Consider the following 15,830-nt stretch of genomic DNA (forward strand, 5'->3'; position numbering starts at 1 on the left):
CTGTTTATTTACAAAATAAAACTGTTCTGATATTAACCCCCCAAAAATCAGTCAAATATTATAATTATCAAGTTTGTATCAGCCTCTACGAGAATCGGACAAACACTCTGTAAAATTTGTCAACCACTGAATTGGTCATGACCCATAAATATCTCATTTCATAAAATGGATCTTGCAAATTCAACCTTTATTAATTAAAATTATGTACATGACACTGTGACAATAATAAATATTCTAACTGTGTTTTGCAAACTGTGGTAAATTTGAGACCATACAAAGAGGAATGTACACTGCTACAAGTGTTATTCTTTCTTACAATGATTCAACCACTGCCCTATTCCAACAGGGTCTTGTACATGTACAATTGTCTTGTACAATTTCTGAAATTAAAAAATATGTCCATTTTAATGTTGCAGTCTCATCAGTTGACCAAATATGAATGTTTAAAACTACTGCTTTAGTTAACAAAACGTACTTTTGATTTGTATAATTTGTATATATTTAACAGTATTTGCATACTGAAGGGTTAATGCAAAAAAAAAAAAAAACAAGTATTGTCATTTGTTGGTAATTCTATAGTTGCGGTGTGAAACATTTATAAACAAAACAAATGTTACTATTACCCATGCATGGCTTTCAATATATGGCGTTTATTACAGGCTCTTGTATAAATACATATAGAAATATTGTAGCATTTATTCATTGTTTAGTGAGTAAAGACGCAATAGTAAAACAGGTTTAGTGCAGAACTGATATGAGTACCCTTAAATTTGTCCATCAAAATTTTTTGCAAGTTATGAATCCCAAAACTATACACAGTGCTTACCTTTAATCAAAGATTTAATTACCATATAGAGATATGTGCAACATGTTTTTGTCAATGAACATTTGTTTGTACTTCCTTCAAGTGACAGTCGAAAGGTCGGCAGTTATCCCATGCGTATTAATTTTTCACGTAATCTTTGGAGAAGAGCTGCTGAAGGCGAAGGTTGTGCCATTCGGGAAACAGTTGTACTAATTTTTAAAAGGTGGGTAACTTCACAAAGCACCCCTAATGTAGACATCATTATTTCTTCATAGATCCTGATTGCGAAAAAGGTTAGATTATCTTAAGTTTTCCTCTGCATCTGTGGCCCCCATTAATTGGTACCTTCGCGTCACCATTCACCAGATGATATCATCTCATATTTGATAAATTCTTTAATTTGCCTGGTTATTTCAAGATGTAGATGTTATAAAGACTTAGATAATATTAAAGAGAGAAAGGTTCTTATGGAGGAACGACATTTGTTCTGTGAAATTGCGGAAATATGATGGAGCATATATGTACATAACAGATTATGTTTTATGGTACACCATTTAAATAATAATCTACTTCTGTAAAAAAATGTTTACTTCACTAAATAGTACTGACATTTATTATGTAACCTGTTATTTGATACTTTTGTAAAAAAAAAAATGTGCAATTTCGTTTTTATTTCAAATACTTTTTGAAGAGAATATCAACATAAAATCATTTGCTGTAATTTGAAGTATATGTACTATTTCAATTATGTCATATTTTAAATCTGATTTAATTTATAAAGTATTGTAATTATTGAAAACTTGTTAAATTATTAATGTACAATAATTGTAGTCTTCTTTGTACTGTGATGAGTAGTTGTTGAGAAAAATGCAACGAAGATTTCAACTAGTAAAATAAGATGGAAAAAAAATAAAGTCTTCGGTAAACACACACAAAAAAAAAAAAAAAAAAAAAAAAAAAAAACGTCGCATTTTTCCGGAAATACATCACACTATATGGTATAATTCAGGAAGAATATGTTGAAATTCCAAGCGGTTGTGATGAGCTGTTGCTGAGAAAAGTGTTACGAAAATATGTCGTTAAAATTAAACAAAGTCCTCAGTAAACAGGAACTTGTCGATTTTTTTTCGAAAACGAATACCAACAAGTGGCATACTTACTGGAAAATGTCTTGAAATTTCAAGCCACTGTGATGTGTAGTTGCTAAGAGAATTATGACGGAAAAATGTGTTCCGGAAACACGGACAAAGGTGAAACTGCATACCCCTCTTGAAAAAACTATTTTGTCTGCCTTGATATTATATAATCTATTTTTTAATACATTATCATCTGAAATATAAACAGAGAAAACTAAGAGGACCTTCATTGACTAAGTACTTCAGTACTTTAATATGGTACTTATTACATATTAAAGGGGGACACTTTATATTCGAAACTGAAAGTCATTTAATAATGTCTGGAGAACAAAGGGGAATATGTGCTGAACTTTCAAATGTCAACGAATTTCCTAGCAACAAGTTTTTCATCAACTACGATACCTGTTTGGTGTGATTTTCATTATGCATAGCCTAAGTATATTGCAAACCGTTATCTTCAATAAAGAGTACTTCACCTTTATCACCATCTCTTGAAGAAAGTATAGTTTTTTTGTCAACATTATTCACAAACATTATCTGATGGTCCATCGATATACTTGAAGGAAGTACAAACAAATGTTCATCGTATATTGTGATGTATTCAGAATCTAAAACAGTGGACACAGTCTTCACTATTAAGAAGAAGTCCCAGGCCCAAGACTTCTCAAAATGGAGGTGAGCCTGTATAACTAGTTACTACAGGCCAACAGTCATTATATAAATATTTCTGAAAAATGTATTTTGGGTCTGTGAACTGGAGTCTGGAAAGTTATTTGTGAAGATTGTGGACACTAGGGTGTGTAAAGAAAATTCTAAATTCATCTGAGACTGTAAGTGAACGCAAATCAATAGACTTTTCGTCATATACTTTTTTTCAATCTTTTTCAATTTGAGTATTTACTTTCATTATTCCTTGTATACACAGGAGAATAAACAATAATTCCTCTATGTGATTCCACCGACTGAGTTACCTGTGTAAACACTTAAAATAGAGATTGCACAAGAAATAGGATGGGTAGCAGCAACATGGTTCTAATTGATTACTAATACGTCAAACTTTTTTGAAGCTGGTTAACGATTTAATGGAACCATTGCTAAGTAGTATTTGTGCTTTGTTATTTATATGATTAGTAAACACCATTAATCCTTTAGGCAGGATACAAAAACCGTAAAACTGTCCTCTACTTAGAATAAAGTGTTGCTCAAGTGTAAGTTGTTCAGGGAAGGTTGACTAAACTTTTACCTGACCACTTTTTTGACCAACTTTAATTTCTCATAATATATTTATTTCAGAATTCTAGTTCTGCTAGTGTTTTTTTTTTCACCTTTAAAAAGCCGTTGTGTCTTTTCTGTGACTTATGAGCGAAATTCTTCATTCTTTTTCTGCAAACTGCCTATATTTTTCTTTGTATCCTTGCTTGCGTTTAACAGCCGTTCCAAACAAACTTTTAAACCGGTCAATAATTTCACATTGTGGATAACTGCTTCAATATCAGGAGCGTCGTCACAGTTTTTTTGTGTGATTTTAACCAAACATGGGAGACAGTCGAGAGGATCGACAAAGATCGACGACAGTGAAGAATCTTTTTTGCTGTCCTAAATGTCAGCATGAATGAACGGTGGTAAGTAAATAAGGATCATATATTTCGGGCCTATATTATTATGTTAAATGGATTCCATCCCAGGGCTTCAACTCCATACTTTTCAAGTTAAATCGTTCATTCCTATAAAAGATTAATCAAGGAAACTAAGATTCTAGCGAAAATCATAAGAATATTCCCAAGGATAAAGACTGGACAGTGAAAATAGACACATACAACAAAGGACAGGATAACCAATTTAAAGCGTACAAAGAAACAGAAGCTAACGAGTAACTTGGACTCCACTAAACACTGGGAGCATGGACCAAGTGCACAATAAACGAATACAAAATGATCACTAAAATTTATTCTAAACTATATATCGAATTAATACACATGACGTTAGCACTTAGTATAGACAGAATATGTTAACTTTGCTTAGACCTGATATACTCCTTGATACTACATGATAGTAAAAAGCAAATTACGGTTTCATCTTTTTAAATATCTTTCTGGCAGTTCCAGTGAGAGATATTCGAATCTGCTGCAGCATTAAATTAGTAGGTATTCGGAGGACATCTTCATATTAAGTAAGAATCAGGCAACTATGTCAGTGATATGATCCGTTTAAGTATTTCATGACTAACCTACATGCTTAATATGCAACATATATTTTCATGTTTTAAAACATATGAAAACATGTTTTTAGACCTGATATGGGAATATACGATCCTGTGTGTATTAAAGAATAATCAAAGGAACCAAGGTTATAGCGGTAATCAAAAGAACGTAATCCAGGGACAAAGACCAGACATAGAAAACAGACATACACAATTAAGAACATAATGTACTAAAAAAGGAATGAATAGCAGATTGGTTATCTATATTTAAAATTTAAACATTAACTTCTCCTTTCTATCTAGCACAACACTAATTTATATGCAGCTGAAACTAAATGATGACGCCTATGGACAATTGAGAAATGTTTTTTGAAATTCATTTTACAAAAAATTTTCTGGCAACACAGTTTCTATAAACAACAAGCAACTCTTTTTTCGTTTTATCATAATGTACATCCATGGGAATGTGCAAACTGTCATCTTCACTAGCGAGAATTTCACTGTTATCTCCATCTCTTGAAATAAGTAATACGATTCCTTTGTATTCACTACACACAAACATATTCTGATGTTCGTCTATAGATATTCCTTGAGGATAATACAATAGATCTTCATCATTGATTGAAAGGATAACTCGGTAGTCAGAATTAAGGACAGTTATCTTGTTGTGTGCTGGGCAAGTATAACATATTCTATTGCCATCTGTGTCTATATGTGAATCGATATAAACAGTTTTGTCATCATACACTTTTTCGCTTTTTCCAGTTTTAATATTCACTATCCCTATACCTTTACCGTCTATACAATAAATTAGTGAATCATTACAATGTGTTATATTCCAAACTTCGTGATCCGTTTTAAGTGTATTAATAACTTTACTTCTATCAACATCTATAATAGAGATTGTACATGTATGAGTATGGGAAACTGCAACATTGTTCTCGTTAATTGCTGCTACATCAAATGATTTTTTATTGAAGCTGACTGATGGCATTTTAGAACCGTTGATATGTAGTATATTTACTACATTGTTGTCATAGTTCGGAAACACCATATGTCCTTTAGGCAGGATACAACAACCTTGATACCAACCATTACTTAATGTAAACTGCTGCATAAGTTTTAGCTGTCTAGGAAAAGTTGTTTCTACATTCATCTTAGCTTTGTTGGGTTCCCCTACGTCTATAGCTTTGGTGTTCTCTTTCCTGAATTATTTGATTTCGCCCTTACCCTGATCTACGAATTCAAGAACATCACTCCTGCAAATTGCCAACTTCATATGCAATATATATATAATTGCAACAACCGAATGAATAACAAAAACTGGTCTGTAACTATTTCTGAATTAGAAATAAAAGTGAATTTGATTGTTTTTTGCCAGTATTTAAAGAAAGTATATCAAGTAAATTAAAACTAACGATGTGTTTGTTGTTTCTTACCTTTTCTGTACTAAAATTCAGGGGACCTATATTACTCCAACAAGGCTGTTTTCGTATTTATATTATAATAGAACCGTTTGTTATTTTAAAACTGCCGGGTTACACTGAAATTGGAAATGTTATGGAACTACCCTCTGGATTTAAAAATCACTGTGTGTGAAAACACGTACGATATTTATAAGTGTATGGCGATTTTTAAATGTGTGCGATAGTTTCTTTCAATCAGTAAATTGGTATTTGATTTTTGACTTATGTTATAGAGACTATTTGACAGTATAAATTATACCAGTCATAGCCAGATCTTTAATTGTATTATAGATTAACTATCATGAAAAGGGTTCGCTGATGTCAATGGAAACAAAGTGTATCACTATTGCTTTGTGAATTTTGTGTGTATAAACAAGGACTTGTGTGTGTGTATATATGTGTGTGTGTGTGTATAAAAACATGACTAATTTATTTTTTCAGGTGCATCCTTGATTTTGGATGTTTGTATCAATTTATTTGTATCCTTGCCTATTTGTGATTATGAGCGGTAATTTTTTTTACATTACATTATGTATCTCTTGTAAGTTTTTGTATATCCGAACGAAGTGTGCTGCATCCCGTTCTGCGTCACTTCTTGATTGAATGTAAAGTTGAAACAGGGACGACCATTATAATTTGAAAAAGGGCCTGGAAAGAATTTAAAAATAAAAATGTAGACTCAGACCTTTTTGAAAATTAATTGCGATCTTGAAGATGTGAAAACAAATTTTTTTATCCTTTCAAATCACGTTGATCCGAAAATATTCTTTTACAATTATGGAAAACAAATATTGAATCGACATCCTTGGAAAAAAAAATATTTCAACCGTTAATAAGGTGAAAATAAGTATTTTGAATCTTCAAAGCCCTCCCTTAAAGATCAAATGGTCCTCCACTAATTGTGCTAGAATATAATAGAGATCCATATGCTTTTTATCAAGTACATGCAATATTTAGTATTTACACAAATATACATGTATATGGCTTCATTTAAAAGAATTTCAACAACCTTTAAAATCGTCTGGACATAGGTAATTATGTAAATAGGTAATCAATAACCATAATAAACTAAAGGACATTAAAGACAAAAGGTTAGTCTTGTTACAGGCATATTAGTATACGGTCTGTAAGTCGCGTACTAGTTTATTTTTTCTTACCGGAATTTCTGATGTAGAGCGTATTGGAGATCCGAGGACCGATCTGCATTTTATTGATTACTTCCAGGAAACACTGTAGGATACAAATGCGCAATTATTTGTTTACATTCTACCGGGAACTTTTTTACCCCCCAACATGGTACTGAGTACTGAATACAAGGTGGTACCTGATTGGTTGGATATGGCTTGAAATTTATTTTCATTTCAAAGCTTACCCATTTATGATTGATTTTATTTTGGTAATAATTAATAAAATGTTATAGGGTTGAAATGATTTCTCATAAATGAAATCTAGGTGCTTCATTTTTTTTGCAGTGTATTTTGTGCTGAATTTTCAAGAGTCCATAACAACTGAAATTTAGGTCAACTTTTGCCGCATGACCATGTACTTTTTTTTTGTGCAAATAAAAAGTATGCTTTTCTAGTTTTAGGAACAGAAACTCATTTTCTGCTAATTTGTGTTGTTTTCTTGAAATTAATTTTCAAACTACATAGGTACCCTATGGAAAATGCATTACAAATAATTGCGCTCTTGTATCCTATAGATAGGGAGGTCAGTCAAAATATGAAGTATGTAGAAAATGTACAAGTTTATATTAGTTTGAAAGAGCCCAACAAATGTAACTTTTTGGTGCAAAAATTTTTAAAATCGGTCAAGGGGTTCAAAAGTTATTACAATTTAAAGTTCAAAATTTTGGTCATTTTTCTTGCGAAGGCAATAATGTCACATTTTGGGCACTTCTGTGGCCCACATAAGTCAAACAGGTAAAGAAATTCATACATTGTGTCTTAATCATTGAAATAAAGCCATTTCATACTTTGATTTAAGCCATTCAGGAAACTTGTATCTTAGATACAAAGAAAATTACACTTTTTTAAAATCGGCAAAAAAACACTTTGGACTTAGTTTTTTTTTGCTATGTGTCAACAGCATCATGAATTAAAGTGCCATTTTTGGATATTCATATTTGGAAATTGGAAGGTAGTAGAATTCTGATACTTTGCTGTTCTTTCAAGAGTAATCCATTAAACAGAAATAAATAAACAAATATTATGTAAAAACCTCTGATTTGTTTTTCATTGGAATCAAAAACGCTGCGGCAGACCCCCTTTTTTTTATATGCGTTTTTTCAACAAAAAAATACATTTTTGCTTACTAAGAATTCAAAAAAAATATTTAATTTTTTCTGTCACTTGTTTTGTGTGGCAATAAAGTTGCTTGACTTGAAAAATCATGTTTTTCAGCTCAAAAAAATTTTTTGAGGTAGAAAATTTACATTTTAGGGTAAATTTTAGAGCTATTTTCAGTGCAAAAAATGGCGAAAGGTCAGACAGAAAAAGACATTTTGAATTTAAAAGCAGTTTTTAGCACATGACAGTTATTGTTATTGTGATTAAATATGTAAAAACACATTTTTATCAAGAAATAATTGAATTATATTTAAAAATCAACAAGCAAATGTTGAAAAATGGGGGTAAATCGAACATTTTTGAAAATTTCAGATTTAAAAAAAAAACTGCATATTTATGCTAATATTGATCAAAATATCAACCTACCATATACTTATGTGGTACCATTTTAAAGCTTAGAATCTAAGCTATCACATGAAGATACTTTCATCTTATTTTGCTATAAAATGTTTAATGTGGATGAAAATTTGTTAGGCCTATACCTTAAATGAAGCCAGACGATAATCAAAATAAACATACATTTTTGCTGCAAAGAGTGGCAAAATAATATTATATCAAGGTCTGGTCAATTCTAAGATTCCTAATGTAGTCTTGTAATGTTTTCTTGTTTAAATAGGGTCTTTAAACATAATAATAATCTCATTATTATGTTAAAATTGAATAAAATTTCAAAAACAAATGCTGTTTTCCCAAGAAATTGAGAAAATTTTTATGAATACATTGACTTGAACCAATGCGCATCCTTTCACTATGGAACTTTGAAGCCCTAGCTGTTTCCTCATGTGTACTATTATGTACATTAAATGATAATAAACAAAATATCATCATTTGATTAAGTTTAATGAACTTTTCGAAGTTTCCATTTCAGGCCAGAAGGGTTTCTTCACCAGGATCTACTATGTCTGCCAAATCTACAAAAGAGATTATGTACATAAGGACATTACACCTATTAACATCATTTACCTTATCAATTTACTTACAGTTAGTTTACTTTCTATTAAATCATAATCTGGTTTGCTAACAATCTGAAAAAATGTAAAACTTTATTTGATGTTGGTTGCTCACAAAGCGGTTGACAAAAGATGTGGCGAGGAGTTAAAAACACCAAACTTCCTTTTCCAGAATAATTATCTTCATTTCAAAACAAGAAGATTGTTTTATAAGGTTATATTAATGTTATGTTAAATAACTTAATATGAATAATTTCGCTGCGTGATCCGTCTGGTTCTTCTATCAAGTGTTGAACTCTCTTACCAATCAGGTTATCAGGTTCAAGTGTGTCTGGAACTACCCTACTTACTGTACCCCATATGGTCCTACCTCAGACAGCCCATATTCGTCTCATAGCATAGCCCACTTTGCTCCTCAGGCCATCTGAAATAAACAAGTAGTGGAATTCAATGAATATGTACTGTGAAGCAGTGTTAAAGCAGAGTCTAAACACAAAACTAATCGACAGTTCTTGTAAGTAATATATGATTCAAATGTAAATGCTTATTTGTTACCATAATTAAAAGACTCAAAAGTTTTACTATTAAAATAAATAAAGCTACTAAACTAAATCAAAGTATAAAAACTAACTTACCATAAATTCGAAACATCTCCAGAACTCAACAAAATGAAACTAAAATGATGAAAAACAAACAGAAAATAAAACTAAACCATAATAAAATTTACATCAGTGTTTACTTTTTATATGACAAAATAAAATAAATATTTAGGCAGCCTGTTTACTAATACTTTCTTCTGAAATAAATCAATAATTAGAAGAAAAAACATAGTACAAGTATGTTTCATATACATACAACAAAAGATTGGTATTATGAGTCAATCAATGTGATCCTAAAAAGGAAAAAAAAAAATTAAACCATAATTAATTAAAATTTAATGATAAATAATGTATATTACTAGGATTTTAAACCTTTTCCAAGCAATTGTACATGTATATGAATATTAAATAAGTAGAGCATCTACAATCCTTTAAAAAATGAATATGTAAGTTAGCTGTTAAAAATTGTACAATATGAATATATAAAGTAAACTTAAGAAGATGCAGGTCATATGTAAAATATGCAATTGCCACATATATAAATCTCATCAAATAAGTTCTATTTATCAAGTAAAGTACAAGCAGGGCTACATGATAATTGTTCTAATAAAAGTCATAATTAATATATATTAACTGATAAAATGAAAACCAGAAAAAAAGTTGTGTATCATTTGAAGAAGCAATTTAAGGTTGATTTTTTTTCTACATATGATAATTTTGGATAAATAAAACAGTTAAAATAAATATAAAGAAGGTTTATGCTTAAACATGTGAGTTTCATATAAATTGGGCACTACATATAAATTAAAATTGAATTATCAAGAAAATTAAATGCAATATGTGCAAATTCTCCCAACCAATAGAAAAAAAGCAAGGTAAAATACAGAGACTTCCGATAATATAGGAAAGTCGATAAAGTCCGAAATATTTTGAATGGATTGCAATCAAACGTTGGGAGAATTTACTTCATTACATATTCATCTTTTAATAAAAATGTTATGGAAACATATTCCAACTAATGCTAAATGAGTGTAATCTTTTTTAAATCAGCTCATACAGAATCAAACGAAAATCAGACCTTCCAAGAAGGTGAATATAGTTTTTAAGCTTGCAGATGATAAAAGGTCATTCTAGAATTTGACCTTACGGAAACAGGGCGATTAGGCTTATATTAGACATAATTTAGGTACTTACCGTAAGTGATTGGCCTCCATGGCCTAGGTCCATCGTTGTCTGCACCACCAGTCAAAAATCCGTCCAGAAAACAGTTGGTAAAAGGCATTTATCCACGAGTGTTCGGAAATCTTAACAGAAGCTATGGCGGATCAGTAACATCCGGTTAGCAAGAACGATAACCGGTCCCGCTTTAATTTTTGTGAAAACCACGCCCTGACCACCCTAATATCCAATCGATTCCGCAAGCTATTATTGTTTTTCTTCTGAAACCAGGGTTACGGATGGACGCAGAAAGGATTAAATTTTCGGAATCCGACTGTCAGTGCATTCCGGGTACGCAAAAACTATTTTTTTTCAACATGTTTTTCCTTAAAATTACGTAAAAAATATGTTTTGTAACCAAAAAATTAGCCTGACAACCGGATTATCAAAATTGAAGATATTTCCAAAAATTTAAGCCATAAATGAAGAAAATCGGTCCAGTAATAGCTTGCGGAATGAATTTTGAAATAGGTATGATCTTTGACACATAGTTTTTCAGGCGGCCATTTTTCTCAAAGTATCGTCACTTCAAACGTTTGTACCAAATGACCATCAACTCCAATAACAATGAAAGTTGTATATTTAGAAAGAGAAATGTCTCATCTTCAATTACATATATTTTTTATTGTCATGCAATGGATTTTTAACCATTTTCTAACGTGTTAAAGTTGACTCAAAATTGAGAATTTTGCTCTCGCAAGAATATCGATAAACGCACTACCGACCTCCCTACTATAGAGAATGTGTACTTTCACATTCACTTTTTTCCTTCATCACTGTTTTTTGGTGCTTAGCTTTCCTGCAAACTCTGTGGTGACTTTGATCATTCTTTTTTCAAAATGGATGCATTTTGGGCTGATATTGAGAAAAAGTTTTTCAAAAAGGCTATTTTAATGGGCAATGGTAAGGGATGCATTGAATGGATAGGGGCACGGAAGTCCAAGTCAGGTTATGGGGTCCAAGTTGTGAAATGGCCTGATGGAGAGGGCAAAAGGGAGGCTGCACACAGGCTTTCCTACATGATAAGGCATAGGATCACAAGGGATGACTTTCAAAAATCTTTTAATGACAAAGAGTGCAGCCATATCTGCCATGAGAAACTGTGTGTCAATCCAGACCACATAGCCATAGAACAACATGAGTTTAACCAGGAGAGAATTCACTGCAAAAGTCAAGGCCTCTGCTCAAAATCACACAAACCATATTGTTTAATATGTAATTTTATTAATATAAAAACTATTTTCTAACAGAAATTCTCCTTTTCTTGCTTTTTACACTGTAGGAATGGTCTGTGTGTTTGTTTCGAGAAGAAGGTTTCTGTTTTTTCACTTTTCAGTAGCAAGTTTTTCTCGTACGCAATAATTTCACTTAATTTTTCATACAGTTTGTACAGTTTTTCACGTTTTTCACTTCTATATTTCTTGTATTCCATTGTTTGCTTATGCTGCTTTTGTAAAATGTCTAATTTCTGCACACTTTTCAGAGCCTGGTAAGCTGTACTCCCAACTGGAATGTCACAGTGTAAGGCACTGCACAACTCAAGGATGGATTCACCTGGACCAAGATTTACACTATGGATGGCTGAGTGTGCCCTTCCAGAATAGTTTTTTTTGTACGTTACATTTGAAAGTAAGGAACGCCTTATGCAACGATTCACACCCTCGACAAAGTTAGTGTTCATATTAAGCCTGGTCTTCTCAAGTGCTTTTGGTCCGAGGCGCTTATTTACTGCGATACGAATAAAATCCATGTTTTCATGGGTATGCATGATTTTGAATGTCTTTGGTAGTAGACTTCTCCTCTTGAGCCACTCACTCTTGCCACATACAAAAGAATATTTCTTGCATAAGTCATGTTTTGCCATGTAGCACCGGATAACTGCATCAACTGTATGAGACATCTTTGATTTAACTCTTTTAAAATTTCCTCCAAATTGCTTAGTACATACAGCAAGTTCAGAATTGCACCTTTCAGTTAAGTCTGTTGCAAAGTTATTCAGTAGCTTTTGGCGTTGCTTTTGTGTCCGTGCCGGCATGATTTTTAGGAGACTTTTGTCTTTCTTCACACTTTTCCACATATTTTCCGACAATTGCCTGGTATCAATGAAATGCTGAGGCTCAGTTTTTGATTTTCCCTCCTCATACAAATCAACTGCAGCTCTGTAAGCTGAACTGTCTGGGTCAGTAACTAAATAGTCTACTTCTATGTTGTCTTTTAAAAGGTCTTCAAGGCACTCCCTGGCCCATGCATATTCATCACCAATGCTCTTCACCATTGGAATATTAGCACTGCATTCATCTGTACATTCAGAGTGGAGTTGGCCTGAGTCAAAATCAACATCTAGTGAAGAATGCTCTGAACAGAGCTTATTTTTGTCAACCAAATTAACAATATTATGTTTTTTTGTTACATTTTCAGCTGATGTATACACAACCTGATTAGCCGGTTGGAACGGTGTGCGTCCAATTCCTGAGTAGGGTCTGTTGCTGTACATGCCATCCATTTGAACACTAATACATCTTGGATTTTTCTTTCCTCGGAGGCGGTTTATTTTGACTAATTCTTCCCTTCTTCTTTTCATGTCTTTTTTTACAACTTGTACAATGTTTTTATATACTTGATTTGTCCTTCTTTGCAGGCTAGAGGCTGCTGGAGTTGAAATATTGCCACTTAGAAAGATTTTGCGCAAGCTTGTAGGACCAATTGGAGTCTGACTCAGGCCAACTAGTACACCAGTTGTTAGTTTTGAGGGTTTTCTACCCGGTCTGCCGGTTTCAAGTTCCTCATACTGTGTATACATCTTCGAAAAGTATTTACACGATGCGCAAATAAGTCGAAATCTTGATGAGAAACCTCTTTTTTCTTCTTTGTCCAAATCGTATAGTAAAATACCATCACAGTCTGGACTTTTCATCATATGCTCTCTAAATGCGCAATTCCACATGTTTTCTGACTTGTAAAGGCACAGCACTCTGTGGGAATCAGAATTCAACCTGAAAATTAGAAAAGAAACCATATTTAATGTCCTACTAACACTATAGTTATTTCTATATTCAAATGCAATTTAGAGTTATCTCCCCCTTAATTTTAATATTTTTTTTAATGGAGCATTTATGTATATTGGGCTGATATCTAGTTGATTTTTTCCTACTTTATAACTTAAATAAAGATTAATTACTATACAAAGTGCAAGAATTTGTGTTCTTGGAAATAAATTTGCAAGTTTTAAGGAAAAAACATCCTAAATAGTTTGAAAATTGTGCACATATGGCATATATTTATTTTTTTTTTAAATCTACATTAATAAACTGTTTGATTGTAAGTTAATTATGTTATTTATTTTTACATGTCCTGCCTTTTATCTTATTTAGCTCCTTTCTTAGATTTTCTAGCAACAGGAACAGATTTAGATTTTGGTTGCAGTAACTTGGCTGCACGACTGGACCACTCTGCCTTCTCCTCAGGATCAGTGTATGGTGTATGGATCATTAACAACCAGTTCATGAGATTTCCTTGTCAGTGTAATGTATTTAGGTGTTTCTAAGTCACTTTTCAATGTTGAAAGTTTAGTCCTTGCTTTGTTGTGAGGTAAATTCCCAGATTTAAATGTGTATTTATTTCCTTTTTTGAATCCTGACATTTTATAAATTTGAAATGTTGACTCTATTAATTTAGCTTTGATAAGTGTTGGTGTGCTCTGCAAGTTTATTTTATACCCTTGTTTTCTAGTACAAGTTGATGTGAAAAGTTCAGTCTTTGCACTATTTACAGGATAAACAACAGGTGCCCCCCTTCAAACATATAAAATTCTTCAAAGATGCCATTTTATGATCTTATGGCTCTTCTATAATTATCATGATGACAAGCAAAATTTGTTGCTGTCATTCTGGTACCTCTTATCACCAACAATTAAAAATTACATGATAAAGTTAGAAAGTGCATCTTCATTTCACTTAATTTAGAAAGTTTTAAGGAAAATTTCCAACTTTTGGCCATTTTTTTGTATTTTTACTATTAGAAGGGTAGATTCTACTCTTAAAAAATTTAGATTTCAACTTGTACATGCATAGAAGGAGTATTGCTTAAAGTATTGGAAAACATAAGTCATAATAATTTCTAAGATATTTTAATAAGAAATCTTTCCATTTTTAATTTTTTATTTTTGCTTTCTGTGGAAATTTTTCATCACTGGCCGCAAACTCGCACTCCAAACTAAAAAGGGAATATCTCGACTAAACTTTAACGGATTTTCACCTAACTTGGTTTCTGTACTTGTAATTAGATGTGCTTTATGAATGCGAACTTGAGTACTGATTCTTAACCGCTTCATGTTTTCTATAGGATACAAATGCGCAATTATTTGTTTACATTCTACCGGGAACTTTTTTACCCCAACATGGTACTGAGTACTGAATACAAGGTGGTACCTGATTGGTTGGATATGGCTAGAAATTTATTTTCATTTCAAAGCTTACCCATTTATGATTGATTTTATTTTGGTAATAATTAATAAAATGTTATAGGGTTGAAATGATTTCTCATAAATGAAATCTAGGTGCTTCATTTTTTTTGTGCTGAATTTTCAAGAGTCCATAACAACTGAAATTTAGGTCAACTTTTGCCACATGACCATGTACTTTTTTTTTGTGCAAATAAAAAGTATGCTTTTGTAGTTTTAGGAACAGAAACTCATTTTCTGCTAATTTGTGTTGTTTTTTTGAAGTTAATTTTCAAACTACATAGGTACCCTATGGAAAATGCATTACAAATAATTGCGCTCTTGTATCCTGTATTACAGGTACAAGACCACAATTATCTGCCCTTAGCTTTTCGTTGTATACGAATGTAGTTCCTATAATAATAGGGGATTTTTCAAAAATTTTTTAGAAACACTTCCTTTCAGAATTTCTCATACTTTTTGTGCTCAAATGGAAGAGGAATAATGAAATTATTTTAGTAGATGTGTTGAAATGAGAAATTTGGCATTTAGGTTGTGATTTGGTGAGGTAAAAATATGTGTAGTAGAGGTACAGTATTATTGAAATATATCAAATTTACTATATTTTGAGGAAATTTTGCATAATTTAGCCATTTTTCAAAAGATAGGG

General features: G+C 31.9%; 1 protein-coding gene, 1 long non-coding RNA gene and 1 pseudogene across 7 annotated transcripts; all 3 read right to left on the reverse strand.

Annotated features, from left to right (window-relative positions):
• Positions 1–285: 285 nt before the first annotated feature.
• LOC148619910 (uncharacterized) lies at positions 286–7,304 on the reverse strand. Of its 6 annotated transcripts, XR_015921673.1 has the most exons (4): positions 6,765–7,303; positions 5,581–5,684; positions 1,966–2,134; positions 398–1,083 (listed from the first exon to the last, which is right to left on the reverse strand). XR_015921673.1 is itself a non-coding variant. In XM_088580319.1 (3 exons), exon 3 carries the CDS (start codon positions 5,295–5,297, stop codon positions 4,518–4,520), a length of 780 nt encoding a protein of 259 aa, XP_088436445.1. In that variant the 5' UTR covers positions 5,298–5,400; positions 5,581–5,684; positions 6,765–6,925; the 3' UTR covers positions 3,874–4,517. The 6 variants fall into 6 exon arrangements, 3 of the variants coding, with proteins under 3 accessions (XP_088436445.1, XP_088436444.1, XP_088436442.1); XR_015921674.1 differs by lacking the exons at positions 398–1,083; positions 1,966–2,134 and adding an exon at positions 286–380 and having other exon boundaries at positions 6,765–7,299; XM_088580319.1 differs by lacking the exons at positions 398–1,083; positions 1,966–2,134 and adding an exon at positions 3,874–5,400 and having other exon boundaries at positions 6,765–6,925.
• A 1,474-nt stretch (positions 7,305–8,778) lies between these two features.
• LOC148619911 (uncharacterized) lies at positions 8,779–11,467 on the reverse strand. The gene is made up of 3 exons (XR_015921675.1): positions 10,699–11,467; positions 9,541–9,579; positions 8,779–9,329 (listed from the first exon to the last, which is right to left on the reverse strand). It is a non-coding gene; the product is annotated as an uncharacterized LOC148619911 (long non-coding RNA).
• A 491-nt stretch (positions 11,468–11,958) lies between these two features.
• Positions 11,959–14,416, reverse strand: LOC148619912 (uncharacterized; annotated as a pseudogene).
• Positions 14,417–15,830: the final 1,414 nt, after the last annotated feature.

This window comes from Perna viridis, chromosome 4 (assembly GCF_037379345.1).
Source record: "Perna viridis isolate PV_CMFRI_1.1 ecotype Kerala chromosome 4, ASM3737934v1, whole genome shotgun sequence".
NCBI classification, from domain to species: Eukaryota; Metazoa; Mollusca; class Bivalvia; order Mytilida; family Mytilidae; genus Perna; species Perna viridis.